General features: G+C 35.3%; 3 protein-coding genes across 4 annotated transcripts; all 3 read right to left on the bottom strand.

Moving 5' to 3' along the window:
* Positions 1 to 789: 789 nt before the first annotated feature.
* On the bottom strand, positions 790 to 2,794 carry LOC125473206. The gene is made up of 2 exons (XM_048575699.1): positions 2,131 to 2,794; positions 790 to 1,678 (listed from the first exon to the last, which is right to left on the bottom strand). Exons 1-2 carry the CDS (start codon positions 2,176 to 2,178, stop codon positions 875 to 877), a joined length of 852 nt encoding a protein of 283 aa, XP_048431656.1. The 5' UTR covers positions 2,179 to 2,794; the 3' UTR covers positions 790 to 874.
* A 449-nt stretch (positions 2,795 to 3,243) lies between these two features.
* LOC125473200 lies at positions 3,244 to 9,907 on the bottom strand. Of its 2 annotated transcripts, none has more exons than XM_048575688.1 (18): positions 9,765 to 9,907; positions 7,412 to 7,447; positions 6,888 to 6,966; positions 6,702 to 6,789; positions 6,573 to 6,607; positions 6,411 to 6,489; positions 6,278 to 6,330; positions 5,664 to 5,776; positions 5,492 to 5,581; positions 5,241 to 5,303; positions 4,974 to 5,014; positions 4,842 to 4,894; positions 4,645 to 4,741; positions 4,490 to 4,530; positions 4,264 to 4,369; positions 4,119 to 4,177; positions 3,663 to 3,781; positions 3,244 to 3,572 (listed from the first exon to the last, which is right to left on the bottom strand). In XM_048575688.1, the coding sequence occupies exons 1-18, from the start codon at positions 9,790 to 9,792 to the stop codon at positions 3,472 to 3,474; spliced, it is 1,281 nt and encodes a 426-aa protein (XP_048431645.1). In that variant the 5' UTR covers positions 9,793 to 9,907; the 3' UTR covers positions 3,244 to 3,471. The 2 variants fall into 2 exon arrangements, with proteins under 2 accessions (XP_048431645.1, XP_048431644.1); XM_048575687.1 differs by having other exon boundaries at positions 6,573 to 6,622; positions 9,765 to 9,906.
* Positions 9,908 to 14,148: 4,241 nt separating this feature from the next.
* On the bottom strand, positions 14,149 to 14,967 carry LOC125473016. Its single transcript, XM_048575234.1, has one exon. The coding sequence runs from the start codon at positions 14,965 to 14,967 to the stop codon at positions 14,149 to 14,151; it is 819 nt and encodes a 272-aa protein (XP_048431191.1).
* Between the last annotated feature and the right edge of the window lie 760 nt (positions 14,968 to 15,727).

The raw sequence follows: 15,727 nt of genomic DNA, 5'->3' as shown, positions 1-15,727 counted from the left end.
TAAATAATATTGAAATATACACATTAAAAGTGACTTAGGGTGTGTTTATATATATATATTTGTTAAACCTTATGAGGTCAAAATTATCATTGTATATTAAGACATATGAATCATATAATATTATATTTTGGGGGTGTTTAACAATACACGAAGTGCCAATAAAAAAAGTCATAAGTGAAAAATAGTTGCAACCAGGACCTCGAACGGCGACGTTTAGCCATCACACTAATAAAGCATTATTTTTTGTTTTTAGTACTTCGTTTTAGAGAGGGAGGAGAAAACTTCAAATTTTATTACTCAGGAAACACTCTATTTCTACCCCTCTTTCTTTCTCATCTCTTTTTACTCTCTATTTCTATTTTAATTTGGCTCATAATTTCTAGTGTTTAGAGAAGCGGAGCTTTAATTCCATCTTTTATTTTTGAATTCTTGTAAGACGAGAATCAAAGCTAAATCATCTCACTTCCAAGCGAAGTGGAATGTAACTAGCTTATCGTAGTAACAAAGTCATAGTTTGATGCACTTATAATTGAAAAGAGTTCTAGATGAGAATCATTGCATGACGGTAGGAATTTGGTAATTTCCTTCATTTCAAGTTCTTATTTGACGTCGGAGTTTAGGTTCAAGTAGAAGTAATGGCACTTAGCAAAGATAATGGCTTGTGTAATCGTATTTGAAAGTCTCAAAAGTCTCTCGTGAAGAGTCTCACTTTGAGAGCCTCTCCTTGGCACTTCTCAAATAAGATGCGCACTACAAAATTTAAACTCAAAGAACAAAAGCTACAAGCATTGAACTCAAACAGTATCCTATTATATCATCCATCATTACAAACTTGAAAGTCTTAACATCTTTTGTAATCTTTAATCCCTAATGCTTAGTCCTCAACTACGCTCTCATCGGAGGGAGGGTCATCGTGGTCGTCGTTAACCGGCAAGAAGACCACAACTCTCAACAGCCCTTGGACTACAAGGGGCCAATATGCTTCACCAATATCGCCATGATTTAGAATGGAATCTGGATAATTTGGCAAATTAACCCTATATTCTGTGTTGTCTATAACAACGGGATTCACCAATTGAGCCACATCTAACATCAAATCAACTTCATCCTCGCAACCACGGATGTCAAATGTTCCCATGGGCAGTGCATCTCCATTTGGGGTAAGCATGGAAACTGGTATGAATTTGGGGAGAAACAAGTCTCTAGCTTCAACAGAGACTATAAATCCGGCCAGGTTGATCCAGGGAGGATTTTGAACATTCTGCAAGCCTTGGAGATCCATTCTTTGTTGTTCATTGCCGGCTTGGAGAACGTACGTGACACCATATCCTCCATCAGGGACATCAATGCCGGGAAGCGGGTGGAGGGACAACTCATTAAGCACAAGCTGGTGCAATGCACCAGCATTAGGCTGTCCGAGTGGATCAACGCGAGACACAGGAACGTCCAAATCGTACGTGATCCTTCGGATTTGTACGTGTCCACCGCCATCATCGTCATTGTTGCCGTCTCCAACGTCACCTTCAACTTCATCGTCTGCTTCCGATCCGTCGTCATCATTGTCTATGACAACGCCTTCATCACCACCAAGGTCTGCATCAGCATCCTCTGCCAAACCAGCATCCATATCCACCGCGGCAGCTGCACCACCAAGGGCTGCAGCTGAAGACACCATCAGCTGCAAATTGAGAAATATATCAATTAACTAACAATAATCTTAAGATCTTGAATATCTCAGATATCCTCTCCATCTCCATCTGAGATTCAAAGGGGGAATAATGGGATTGAAAACAAAACAAGATACGCACAAAGAAAGATAAAATGGGCAAGATTTAAAAACTGAAAAGTGCCAAGATATCCCGCCTGATTTAACAAAATGGGTACCATGACTGCTTGTTATAGTCCAGAAGTTCATTTAGCAAAGAGAAATTGTAAACGGAACTCCAAACTTGACGCTCTGTAATTCCCCGTTCAGCAAGAAACTAGCTATTGACGACGACAAAGAGAAATACCCAAAATATTGAAAGACGCTTCTTTTATTTGCAATTTCATCGTGGTCTTTAACCAAATTACTCCCACTAAGCAGTAATGGACTAAGCTTTTGACGACAAACTTGGGTAAAAGCCATACCTGCTTCTTGTAAGAAGGCGCTTGCTCCTCCTGCTTCGATTCCGCCATTTTCTTTCAACTTTTGGGGGTTTCTGTCAACTTTTGGGTGCAAATAACATTTGGGAAGTTGTTTTTACCCTCTTTTTTTTTTTTTAATGCAGACCTTGTTTATTTATGGCCTTTGGATCGAATGAGAATCAACGGATAGTAATAAATAAGTGTGTGCAAAAAGAAAAATATGGGCTGCAAGAATCTATTCTATTACGTGCTATGCTTTGATTGTCAAGGATAATGTAACAAGACAAATGTATCTTCTTTTTCTTTCTCTTTTTTTTGGTTAAATTGGTTTAATTAATAACTAACAATCATGGATAATGTGGAGCTTACGAATTTGTTTAATCGGGTGGGACGTTTTGAAATAGGCGCCCCATTTTACAATTTTGTTGATTAAGCATCTGTTTCTTTTAAGAACTTAATTAAACATTTTTTTCTATAATTTAATTAAAGGTATGTTTGATTGTATTGGTATGTTTGATAACCTATAATATGGGTGCTTTCGATTTTATGGCACATTTGAATTTCTGATACATTTTGTTTCACGGAAACGTACTAAAAGTTGGTACGTTTATTTTCAAATGTACCCATAAGTTTTAAATACCATTTTTTTTATATAACTATACGTCAAATTTAAATAGATTAATGAAGTTTCTTATAAACTTTTTTTAATGAAGAAAGTGACCAATTAAAGATAATGACAAAAATAAGCCACAAATTTTTTTAGTATAGTGATATATTTTACACTAAAAGGAGGGAGGAGTTCGGTTAGGCTACACAATGAACGACTTAATTTGATATCGAATTCGTCATCCACGAGTTTTAATCTAAGTCATTTCACTTACAAGTAAAAATAAATATCATCAGACTGTAATACTGAGTAACAAATAAGCCACTAATTTACAATTCTAGAGAATTTAGAATTTCTAGAATTGGAAATTAGTTGTTAGCTAATTTGGATATATATTAAATAAAGAAATAATTATTGAATTGTGAAGTGGTCAAAGCATCTTAATCAAGTTTTGTACAAAAAACAAATGTCAAGTCTAAACAAGTTAGAAAAACTACAAGGGATTCTAATTACTCCGGTAATTTAGTAGAGTATTATTTTTATTATAAGCTCTCCTTTCTCTCACAAGTGTTAGGTACGAAATTATACTCTTATGAATGACGAGTTTGACATCACGAAAGGCCGTTGAGCCCAATTAGATAGTGAAGAAAACAAACAAACAAACATGCCCAATCAGATGGTCACATAAATCACCATTCACAAAAACAAACTAACTGCCAAATCCTTCCCTAAAACAGTTAACTGGCAGATTGACATGCTCTCTCTTCTCCGATATACGTCAACCGAAGAAATCCATCTCCATCTTTAAATTCGTCGTCAATTGCAGACATCGAGGCACCTGTGATATTCATTCAAAGAATTATAACCTCCACAACTCTGGAACAAAGACAATATGCCAAAAATAAAAGCGAGTTACAAACTCACTCACCGGCAGGAAGTTCAGTGTTCTTGCAGAAGACACGCACATGGAATGTTTTACTGACCGCAATATCCATCTGAATCAAATCAACAAATTCTCCAAGAGTTTTCTGACGGGGGACATGGTATCTGCAACGACAAGAAATAGTAAGCAAACAGAACAAATTGAGAACCCTTTTCGTTTAAAACGAAGCTATGACAAGAAAGGAACTTGGACGGCAGATCTTATAGCTAATATGGACTATGAACACTACTTGGTGGAATCTTTCGCTACTTGGTAACCAATTCATGCACGTTGTAACTTGTAATTATATAACCATGGCGACAGTAACAAGCATTGAACTTTATTTCATACAATGAACAAGGACCAAGGCACTTCCACGTCTCAACAACACCATGAACAATCCCATTCAACTATAGCAATACACATCAAAATAATTAAAGCAAAAGGGAATTGCAAACACACTTTTTTACATCAATGTCAGGAACGTCACTGTCTGCCCTTGGATCCTTCTCCACACTCACCTGCGTGTGAATCTCATCAAATTAAAACAGAGTACATCCACCAAGTGCATAGGACATAAACACATTTTATGCAGGGAAAGTCTTACTGGTATATAATCTGCACGCTTCTCCCTCAACTGTCTAGCGTCCATGCAAGTGCGTTGTTCTTCTGAAAGATTACCATATAACTGCTTGTACCTCTCTAAATAGAACCTGAACGTACATCAAAACCATAAATGAAAACAAAAATTAAACAAATAAATAGCAATCTTATATCCATAAATAGCATACCAATCAAGACAATTAAAGCAAAAGAGAGAACTTGCAACTGACTTCCTCGTGTTCTCGCTCATGCTAGGAGTGGAAGACAAAGCCTTCTCCCGCAATCACATGCATGGAGGCCCAAATTAGAACAATGTATCCACTGAAAGCTTTGGAAGTAAATATGATAATTATGACGTAAATATAATGAAGAGAGATGTTCCTACCATCTTGTATGATCTCAAATTCCAAGGTTCTAAATACACAAACGCATTTCTCATTATGTCCACGTAGGCTCTTTTCCTTCTTTTCTCTGCCAACCTTCTGAAAAAATATTAAAGCCGTATGTGAAAACTGAAGCATGTTCTTCCAATGTAGCAATAAAAATTAAGACAATTGGGCTACAAAGTCATTGGCAACAAACTTCTCTTGAATGTCAGGCATGTCGCTCTTTTCAGCAGCTTTCTCAACAATCATCTGCACAACGGCACAAATCAGACTAGAGCACATGCCACTGACAAGGAAGTGAACGTATCTGATTCGCTGAAACTCTTACTGGTATCGGGTCTGGATTGTTCTGTTCTGCTTGCATGCTTTCTGAATATTTTAGACCAAAAACATCAGAAAAAGACAGATGAGAAGATAAACATGGCTGAGCAGTCATTATCATTTACAAAATACACCAAATGATCACTACGCTATCTGAATCTATAAAATTTGGAATTATTCCTTAGTGAGAGCCATCTACCAAGACGAAATACTAAAATACGCACATGGGTATTGCACAAGCAATACAATTAACCAGAAAGTTTAAAAAACATACCTAGATGATTTTCTTGCTTATAAGAACTTTCGCCCAAGTCAAAACTCCCACCACGGCTGTGCTCTGCAAAATTTCAAACAATAAACATCACAACCGCACAAACTAACTAACAACTTAAATCTCAAGTATAGAAATAAAATTTCTTCCAAAATAAAGCATCAATAATATCAACCCTACATTTGTGAAACTTTGAACTAACAATCAAACTATAGAGGCCATCATATCTCGAAGCAGAAAATTTAACAACACACCATTTATGTAACTTTTTTCTCCACTGTAGGTCACATAAAGAAAACCATCTTCATCCTTGTTTTCCTCATGGATGGCAGACATCAAGGCACCTGTACCATAGGACAAACTATTTACAATTACAACTCCAGGAACAAAAAATTATGCTTGAAGCCAAAATGAGTTGCAACTCACTGTTGGGAGGCTTAGTGTTCTTGAAAAAGACAAATATAGGTTTTTTAGAGTGGATGTGCCCCCGAAGAAAATGAACAAATTCCCTAAGAGGGGTACCATCATAGACATGACATCTGCAGTCAGAAAAAATAAAAAAAAAATCAAAAATAAAACCACGTGAGACCACCTCATTTTAGACAATCTAAAAAGAAATAAATGAAAAAGATAAAACCAAGCTAGGGGTACAAATGATCTTGAGAGTTTGTGTCTGTACTTTGTAGTAACAAGTAGGTTTTCTTATATACTGATATGCTTATGAAAATTACTGGGTAGGAAGGCTTCCATACTTGGGTAACCAATCCAGGCAAATCATTACAACCAGAACCAGCCCTCGAACTTCCACTAAAGTACCCAACTCAATTATTTTGGTAAAATGTTAACGATACACATGACCAAAACCTCTGGGTCCATATAGATTACTTACACACATTAATAAGAACAAAACAAGTGTTGGGCTTTTTCACATATATCTCATTTTTTTCTTTCCTATATCCAGACAGATTTCGGATAATAATCAAAAGCATAAATGAAAAGGGAACAATCCTAATTTATTACATCAATGCAAATCAACTAACCTCCTCATGTCAACGTCAGGAACGTCACTCCTTGCATCCTTCTCCATGATCACCTTCATGGAAACTCAAATTAGAATAGAGTGCATTCACGAAATGGATTGCTAGTAAAATGTTTGATGCTTCGGATTGTTACCGGTATATAATCTGGACGCATCTCCCTTAATTTCACAGCATCTAAGCTAGCAAGGTGCTTGAATTTTCTCATTGGATTCCTGAACATATATCAAAAGCATAAATGAAAATTGCATTGTTTAGATACAATTCAAGATACTTAAGTGAATTGGCAACAACCTACCTAATGTTCATGGCAGGATCAACTATTCCTGGAGCCTTCTCCATAATCACCTGCAAGGAGAGACAAATTAGAATACAGTCTACACTGAGTGCGTAAAACACAAACTTATTGATTCAGTGAAACTCTTACCAAATTCCTATTATTCCATGGGTCTAAAAAATAAATGGGCTTTGTAAAGGCCTTGCATACTGTTTTCCTCTTTCCATGTGACGAATTTCTGGACATATATAACAAACATAATAAAACATTGAAAATCTTGTCCCATTGTAGCGATACAAATGAAGAAAATTATAACACAAGGGTATTGCCACGAACTTTTTCTCTTCCAAGTCAGGAATGGCACTCCTTGCAGTAGCATTCTCCTTCAACGCCTGCAGTAGCCACCTCCCAATGTCTAGGGAGTGAATATATGAATATAATTAATTAAGTGATATTCTTACAGCTAACATATTTCTATTGCTCGCTTATACTTGATTAGTTCCTAAAATATTCTAGTCCAAAAACATAAAAAGAAAACAGATAATTGGAAAGAAATCAAGACCTAAACTAATAGCCAAGGGTGCTGTTATTGGCTCTCCACAAAAATTCATCTTGCACTCCTCGTGTAGAAAAAATGACAAATCTTTACTTAGAGTTAGAGGAATGCAGGATGACCATTTTGGAGTGCCACTAACAACCCCCATAACCAATTTCCAAAATAAACCATAATTACTGTCAACCTTTCCACCAATGAAATTTTAAAATCAACCATAAGAAACCACATGGGCCTTCGACAAGGACGAAATACCAAAATTGCATAAACTGTTAACCAGAAAAGAGAAGGAAAAAAATCAACAAACCTTGAGGATTTTCAAAACTCCTACTACCGCTGTTCTCTGCAAATTTCAAATGACAAAACATAATAACTTATCTTAATCAGAGATTAAAAACAGCTTTAAATACAATTATGGCACAAAACTCTCTTCCCATTATAAACCATAATCACAGTCAACCATTCATCTATAAAAGTTATAATAACTTTTTGATTTACAGAAAACCATCTTATCACAAAGAAGAGAAATGACTACACATGCCGTTTATGTTTTAGCATGAAGAAAAAAACAGAAATATTTAGACTCGGTCGAATAAAAGGTTGTTATTTTAAAACCTCCATAGTTTGACCATCAAGCGGAAAATTTTGGATACACTAATTAGAAGCATAAAAGTCCCACTTTCTGTTTACGATTATTATTTTTAAAAAACAACCCCAACCCCAAAAGAGCCAAAGCTCAGTGATTCTGGTTGAAAAATCAAACATCCAAAAATCATCACTGAATCTTAGAAAAACCCAAAAAGGCACATGGCCATTGCCAAACTATAGTATCGCTCCCCCCCCCCCCCCAAAAAAAAAAAACCCAAAAACACACACGGGCCACAACAAAAATAAAACGAACAAACCCACCCAAAAATTAATTAACTAGCGACATCAAACATAAGTATGACAAGAAAACATTAATGTTGAACTATTTCACAAAGAAACAGAACACCAAAAACTTAAAGGAATCAATAAAGGTTTGGTAATTGAAGAATTGATTGTTGAGAATTGAAAAACAACAGAGGGTCAAATATCAATCAAATGGGGAAAGAATTCTTCAGCACAAATCATAAAAGATGAACACGTTCTTAAGGGTTTAATATCGGGGAACAAATCTGTTTTTGGGCTATTCCCGACTAAAAAATTCCAATTAGAAGCCTGCACTGTATTTTAATGTTTCTCAATTTCTCTCTTAATTCTCATATTTCCAGTCTCATACTTCTCACCAAACTTATAAATATGCAAAAGAACATTGTAGTAAGTCACCATGGAAGTCAAATCAAGAATCCAAAACATACAATTAAAGAACAAGAACAACACAGCAAATTTATCATAAATGAGCACCAAAGCATACAACCATTTAGGGTAGCAAGAAAAACAAAGAAAATTCAACGTATTGAACAACTGAAAATTTTAAGTCACATTAACCTCGTTCAGCCTCACATCCATAAGATCAAAACTGAGGGTCCACTTTCCTTTAAGAAAGAACAAACTATCCGAAATATCCATCTAAAGAAGGAATTTGTTACTGTCTATATTTCTGACCCATCAAATTGAAGATTGAAAAAGCAAAATAAAAAGAGATGGATCGGATGAGTCAAAAAACTGGTCACCAAATATATAGCAGGTTAGAGATATAATGTGTGCTCCAAATGTAACCACATTTTATTACTTTTCAACTATTTTTTGCCATACCATACGCAAAACTGAATAGCATGGCATTCATGTTTAATCCAAAGAGATGGACTTTGTTACTGCAGCTAACAAATTGAAGATTGAAAAAGCAAAATAAAAAGAGATGGATCGGATGAGTCAAAAAACTGGTCACCAAATATATAGCAAGTTAGAGATATAATGTGTGCTCCAAATGTAACCACATTTTATTACTTTTCAACTATTTTTTGCCATACCATACGCAAAACTGAATAGCATGGCATTCATGTTTAATCCAAAGAGATGGACTTTGTTACTGCAGCTAACAAATCACGGGTTGAAATCGTGAAATCAGGCATGTAATTAAAATTGACTCAGATAACAGCAAATTTCAAGCCTAAACCGAAACTTCTGAATCCGGAAAATTTCAAACCGGAACTTATAAATGTTTATGACATGCATTCCTTTTTCAACTAACACAGACCCCAAGTTTTCTTTTTCAGTGTCACGGTTACCCTTAGAAATTGTGGTTGTATTACAGAACTTTGCTCTCGGTAAAAATTAAGGGTTTTCTTTATCAATTTGTTAGGGTTGCTAATTAGGGGTGTTTGCCAATTGAAAAAGAAAACCCCAATTTTCAGGGTTTTCTATAAATAAATAAAAACTTGGGATTTCTCTGAACTGACGAAGAAAACCCAAAGTTTTTAGGGTTCCTGAAAATTGAAAAATAAACCCACAAATTTCTCACACTACCCCTAATATTCAAAGAGAAAATTAGGGTTCCTGTCAATAGAAAATAAAAAGCTACAAGTTTTATGGTTCCTTGAAAATTAAAAGCCCTAAATTTTATCATCAGACTCAGACAGACGAAAGATTCATAGAACGAACACCAGCTTCTAACATTACCAACGAATCCATGATATCAAAACACAAAAAGAAAAGGTGAAAATCGTGAATGATGATACCTTCGCCGGCAGCCATCGATGAATCCATGACGACCCCAACTTTCGGACAACATTCATACCGGTTTGTTTTCGGGTCATTTCTACTCTCTCTCTTTGATTCAGTTTGTTGCAACCAGAACCCCAAACGACGTTTTAGCCAACGCACCTATGAAATATTTATTTTGTTTTTTTTTTTAATTCTTTTTTGTTTTTTTTTTTGGGAGAGAGAGAGAGGGAGAGGCTCCAAATTTTATTATTTAGAGAAAACTCTATTTCGACCCCTCTCTTTCTACAATTTTTTTTTTGGGGAGACAGTGTTTTTAAAATAACTGAAAGTAAGTTTCGTCGCGTTATGGAAGAAATGATAAGCCTGGAGTACAGGTCTGACCTTTTGAAGTTTCGTCGCGTTATGGAAGAAATGAGACTTAGTGTGACAAATGCGCATCTTGAGTTAATGAATCGTACACTGTTCGGGAGGTTGTTCCAAGCGTACCATGAGAATTTGATCATTGATGGTGTTTGCAAGAAATGTGATGCGAATATTGTGTCCATATTGAAGTGCTACGACCCAGTACAAAAAGCATTTGTTTTTGGTGGAATAATTGCAACAATAACTGCCAAAGATATATCTGAGATTTTTGGGTTGCCTGATGAAGGGGAAGAGATTAACCTGAATAGTAGGAAAAGAAAGGGTGCATTTACAGGTTTTTATGAGAGATGTCTTGCAGACGTGAAAGATATAAGTAAGAAGATATTGGAAGAAAGGATTTTGAGAGTGGTTAAGTTGCATGGTAGTGTGCATGAGGGTGATTTTGTGCGACTGGTTTGTTTATATTTTTGCTTGACACTGTTTTTCAGTACGAGTGGAAATAATACTAGTTTGTACATGGTTGGGTACGTTGAGGATATTACCAAGATGAAGGATTATGCGTGGGCTGTAGCAGTAAAGAATTGGTTGTTGGGCACAATTGATAATATGGGAGAACGTTACGAAAGTGTAACTGGTTGTGTAATTGGATTATTGGTATGTTAATCTACATTTTATTTCATTTTATTCTATCTGTGTTCAAATGAACTAACATATTAATATCTTACTGATGCAGTTCTGGTTTTGTGAGCGTACTCATTTGATCAATCCAATCAGAGGAAGGGAAAATATGCCACTTAAGGTTGTTAAGTGGAATTTGTCGGAATTGTATGCAAAGATGGAAATTATGAAGATCCATGAGTTGGAGGTATGTTTATCCTACCCATCGATTTGGTTTACCTGTAAAACAGGTATTGTGTTATATAGGTATACCTGTAGAACATGGATTGTAGAACAATCAAATCTATAGGAATACCTGTGAAACAGGTATTGTGCTTGTAATCCATGTTGGAGTAGGTATGTTATTTTTTGAACAGATTATGTAAATAAAGTCTTATGTACTTTAATAAAATTAAACATGGTGTGTTTATGTTACAGGAAGTTGTACAGGTAGGTGGGGGCAGTCCAAAAACACCTGAAAAAGAGAAGAAAATCATACAACTGCATTCACATGGTGGGGGGATAAATGTGGAGCCTCAGAAAGTGTCAGAAGAAGAATTTCTCCCAACATTTGATATACTGCCATCAGAATTTATGGAAAACAACTTGGGAGAGCCTTCAAATATTAAGGCAAACCTTAATGACTTGGAGAGAAAATTACAAGAGATGAGTCTTTTGGTGGAGGACTACCGTTCAGAAATTATGAAACTTACTATTGAAAACGAGAATCTGAAGGAGGAGCTAAAATGTAAGGAAAATTACATAGTGAAAGACAAATCTCCAAAACAAAACTCAATGATTTTGCGGGTGAAATCAAAACCAAGGAAGCCCTTGTTGATGCCAGATTACAAGTATGATGCTTGTGTTAATAAAAAAAATGGTAGTTCATATGGATAAAAATTGTGTTGGTTCACGAGCAATTCAAATGCATGAATATGGGAACACAAAAATAAGGGCACCGGTGAAGACAATGGCTGTGCGTAGGCTACGAGTGGGCAAGTGTCTTCCAATACCGTATGCAGAGAAGTTGAAACAATTTCTGGATTTGAATGATGATAGGTAGTGAATAATTTTTCATCCTTATTCTAGTTTACAGTTTTCTACCTATTAGTTATCAAGCTGTTGATTATGCTGTTTGAACTCTCTCTCTCTCTCTCTCTCTCTCTCTCTCTCTCTCTCTCTCTCTCTCTCTATATATATATATATATATATATATATATAAGGGTTTGAATGTGGAAAGGAGAGCATTGTGCAGTGATCCGTGATGATATCCTCGCACTCTTGAATGAGGGAGGTGTTAGTCGACAGGTATTTGTAATTTTTATAATTACTTGACTTAGATACCAATGAATACAATTATATTTGAATGAAAAGTTTACAAATGATTCATAAGATGTTTTGGTTCTTGTTGTAGGTAGTTGATTCTTTTTTCGAAATTTTGAATGACGACCAAATTGGGATTCCAAAAGATCAGCTGAAATATGGGTTTATGCCGACATTTGCGTGGGTGCGTAAATTTTAGTTCTTCAAACATTGCAGTTAATTTTCCTTCATTCTAGCTAGTTTAATACCGTCCATAACTAAGGAATTAGAAAAACCAATGCTATTTAGTGATGAGTAGTGTAATTGTAAAATGTTGATTTTTATTATTTTTTTCTAATCCATTTTTATTAGTATCTGTGGTAAATATAAACTACCTGCCCTTGTAACACAGTTATCCATTTTTATTCCGATCTTCTAGCATTAATCTAGAGAATCTTCTACCTGCCCTTGTAGAATATGAATTTTACATCATAATGTGTTGTACAGGTATATTACTTTTTGGCTAGTGTGCTTCTAATCCGTGTTGGTTTGTAGGATATTGTGGATGAATCGAATTCTGCAGTGAGAATATATATTTATCTTGAACTTCTATTGAAAAAGGTGCGGGAGAACGACTATGTTTTCTTTCCGATTAACCATTTCAAAGGAATGCATTATACTTTGCTTGTGTTCAACAAACAAAGTGGATGGTGGGAACATTACAACACATTACAAACCAAGTTGAATATGTATGTGGATCCTTATTTCGAAGAGGCTAAAAAATTGGTAAGTTGATAACTATGTAGTATACCTCTTATCCTTCGGATTTTATTTCACACACTAACTTTGTAATGTGTTCCTTTTTTATTTTATTAATTTTTTTGTAGCATGTGAAAATTTCTGACTACTTTAAGCATATGAAAGATAGTATTTCAAGAAAGCTCAATGAGAACTCTATTTGCAAACATATCATGAAAGGTGATAAGGTACAGACGTTGTTGTACACGCTTAGCCATGATGACAGAGAATTTTTCATGTGGTTGAGGCAAACTAATGTTGAGTATCCACTGAAAGCAAACATATCATGCTCACAACAATTTCCTAACATGGAAGTGTTAATTTCATCTGTATTATGCATATTTGTTGGTTTCATGGTGATAGAATGTAATATTTAAGTTCATACCCTTTTTTTTTTTTGTTAAACAGTTATGACTGTGGAGTTGCTGTGATGTATATTGCGCAACAAAAAGCTGATGGAGAATTAGTCGAAGGTGTCTTTTCGGCAGAGGCGATGAAGAATATGAGAGCACATGTCCTTTGTAGATTCATAAATGAGGGAGATGGTAGCTGGGAAAAGGAAGACTAGGATAAAGAAGTTATGCGAAATTTGAGTTTTTGTTTCATTTAAGTGTTTCAATTCAATAAAATGATGGGACTCCAATCCATCCGAATTCATTGTCTACTAGATAAGTTTGGGTGTTATGTGAACTGAGATATGCTTTGTCGTATCTGTTTTTTAATTTCAATTTCAATTGAAAGGGGATATTCTTCATGTTTCCCTTTATTGATTGCACAATAAGATTTGTTTGTAATCTCATATAATGTTATTTTGTCATTATCTGGACATAGTTCGTAGATGTACTTTCTAATTGTATAAGGATAGGTACTTTCAAATTGTTGATAAAAAATGTTTGTCGGTAATGTTCCTACATGTTAGGTAGGTTAAAACCGTCCCAAAAACCTATATACATGTACAACTAATGGTGAATGTAAAAATCATATTCTACAAGTATAGGTAGTTTATATTGTAAGCCAAATTGATAGGTAGGATAAAATTTAACATCTTATGGCTGCTTGTTATATATATAGGTTTGATTTGGAAGGTTTAGTAATGATAGCATAATAAATATAGTCTTCACAGATTGCATAAGTTATATGACATGTAAGTAGAAAATGGAAAAAAGAAGAATATGAGTAAACTAAAAAGTCGAAGGCATCATTTTATTACATTGATAAAAAAAAAACATGTGTTCAAATATTTGAAAAAAAAAATCCAAATGGCAATGGAGATGTATGTCAAATAGGGGCGTTGCAAGTTTTCCGGTTGTGGCGTGTAGCATCACCACACCTACTGCACTTGTTGGGGCGTGTTTCTTCCCCAATAGATTTTAGTCTTTTAACTTTTGGTCTACCTGGGGGCCGCTTTGTCAATGGGGGTTCTATCACAAACTCCTGACTCATAGATTGTTCATCCTTTTCAATATCAGGTACATGAATGATGGGATATGAATAAGAAGACTTATAGAAATCTGTTGTGAAATAATCTTCGACATAATCATATGGGTTACCTCCATCTTTGAAAATAGCTGCCAAAGCCTGTGCACAAGGGAACCCCTTAATTTGCCATTGATAACAAGAACAAGTATGACTTTGTAAGTCCACCATGACAGAATACTCATCTCTGACTTCAAAAATATGGTCACTTGAACGACACACATTCCAGTGTCTTCCAACTTCAACCATTTTCATCATTTCGTCATCCATTGTTGGGCATATTGGTGAGGTCCATCTTTCGGCTTCACGTTGCCTATCAGAACTCATCTCCATCAACTTCACACGTATGTTATCAATCATTTGGTAAGTTGGCATCTTGCGTTCATCCAAAATCCAAGAATTGAAGGATTCTGCAATATTAGAGCACATCTCACCATATTTTTTACCCCTGAAGTATGCATTGGACCAGTTTTCTTTGGGTGTGTTTTGCAAAAATTTCTGAATTATTGTACCACCATCCTTGATGAGAGTTTTCATTTCCTGATCGAACACAAGTTGGGATGGAGCGTAACAACATTTTTGGAACAGGTTAGCAACGACTTCACCATAACCAGAACCCATCTTCTTTGGATATTTACTTTGTATATTCAATTTCAAATGAAACATGCAAAATGCATGTGGTGCTTCTGGAAAAATGGTGGAAACAGCTTCAAGTAGACCTCTGTTGCGGTCTGATATGAACGTAACCGTACGACCTTGGGGAAGCAATGTCTCTGCTAAATTTTCCAGAAACCATGTCCAATTGTTTTCATTTTCAGAGTCCACAATGCCAAAAGCTAGCGGGAAAAACCCTGAGCCATGTGTTGAAGAAAAAGAACATGTTAAAGAAAAATCTGTTAAGGATGAATACATAAGAACAGGTTATAATAAAGGGTCAGTTTTGTAAGCACTATTTCCACATACATATTAAACATATAATACTATTTGGGACATAGCAAAGCATATAGTATTTGATACCCCTTATCAAACGAGATCATGGTAGAACAATTAAGGGATGGACACAACATGTATAAAGTTGTAAAACGATACTTTCTCATATATTACTGTTTGAGACCCTATTAAACTACCTAACATGGAGCAAAATTAACAAAATGATAAATTCCGTCGACATGTATGGATAAACTTTTAAACTATCTATCATGTGGAAAAAAAATTATTAGCTTTCACGCAGCCTATAATATAAGGAGATGTCTAGATCATACCTTGATTACCATTTTTCCCAATGGAAACACAGACAGGAATAGATGCTATGTTTTCAGCACAACATGAAAATTTCATTACACTCACGTCCATGTCAGATTGCAGCAAACAAGATTGGTGT

The sequence above is a fragment of a genome, unplaced genomic scaffold, assembly GCF_019419815.1.
Source record: "Pyrus x bretschneideri cultivar Hongxiangsu unplaced genomic scaffold, Pyrus_bretschneideri_v1 Contig8, whole genome shotgun sequence".
In the NCBI taxonomy this organism is placed as follows: Eukaryota; Viridiplantae; Streptophyta; class Magnoliopsida; order Rosales; family Rosaceae; genus Pyrus; species Pyrus x bretschneideri.
The sequence above is the reverse complement of the archived record's forward strand: the minus strand, read 5'-3'. Positions and strand labels throughout refer to the sequence as shown.

What these genes read in the sequence shown, in the direction of transcription:
- LOC125473206 (XM_048575699.1), bottom strand. Translation starts at nt 2,178, where the DNA reads ATGGCGGAATCGAAGCAGGAGGAGCAAGCGCCTTCTTACAAGAAGCAG. An exon ending in CGCCTTCTTACAAGAAGCAG is followed by an intron (nt 1,679 to 2,130) that starts GTATGGCTTTTA and finishes CTCAATTTGCAG; the next exon opens with CTGATGGTGTCTTCAGCTGC.
- LOC125473200 (XM_048575687.1), bottom strand. Translation starts at nt 9,792, where the DNA reads ATGGATTCATCGATGGCTGCCGGCGAAG. An exon ending in TGCGTCCAGATTATATACCG is followed by an intron (nt 6,331 to 6,410) that starts GTAACAATCCGA and finishes GTTTCCATGAAG; the next exon opens with GTGATCATGGAGAAGGATGC. An exon ending in CCTGACATTGATGTAAAAAA is followed by an intron (nt 3,782 to 4,118) that starts GTGTGTTTGCAA and finishes TTGTCGTTGCAG; the next exon opens with ATACCATGTCCCCCGTCAGA.
- LOC125473016 (XM_048575234.1), bottom strand. Translation starts at nt 14,967, where the DNA reads ATGGGTTCTGGTTATGGTGAAGTCGTTGCTAACCTGTTCCAAAAATGT.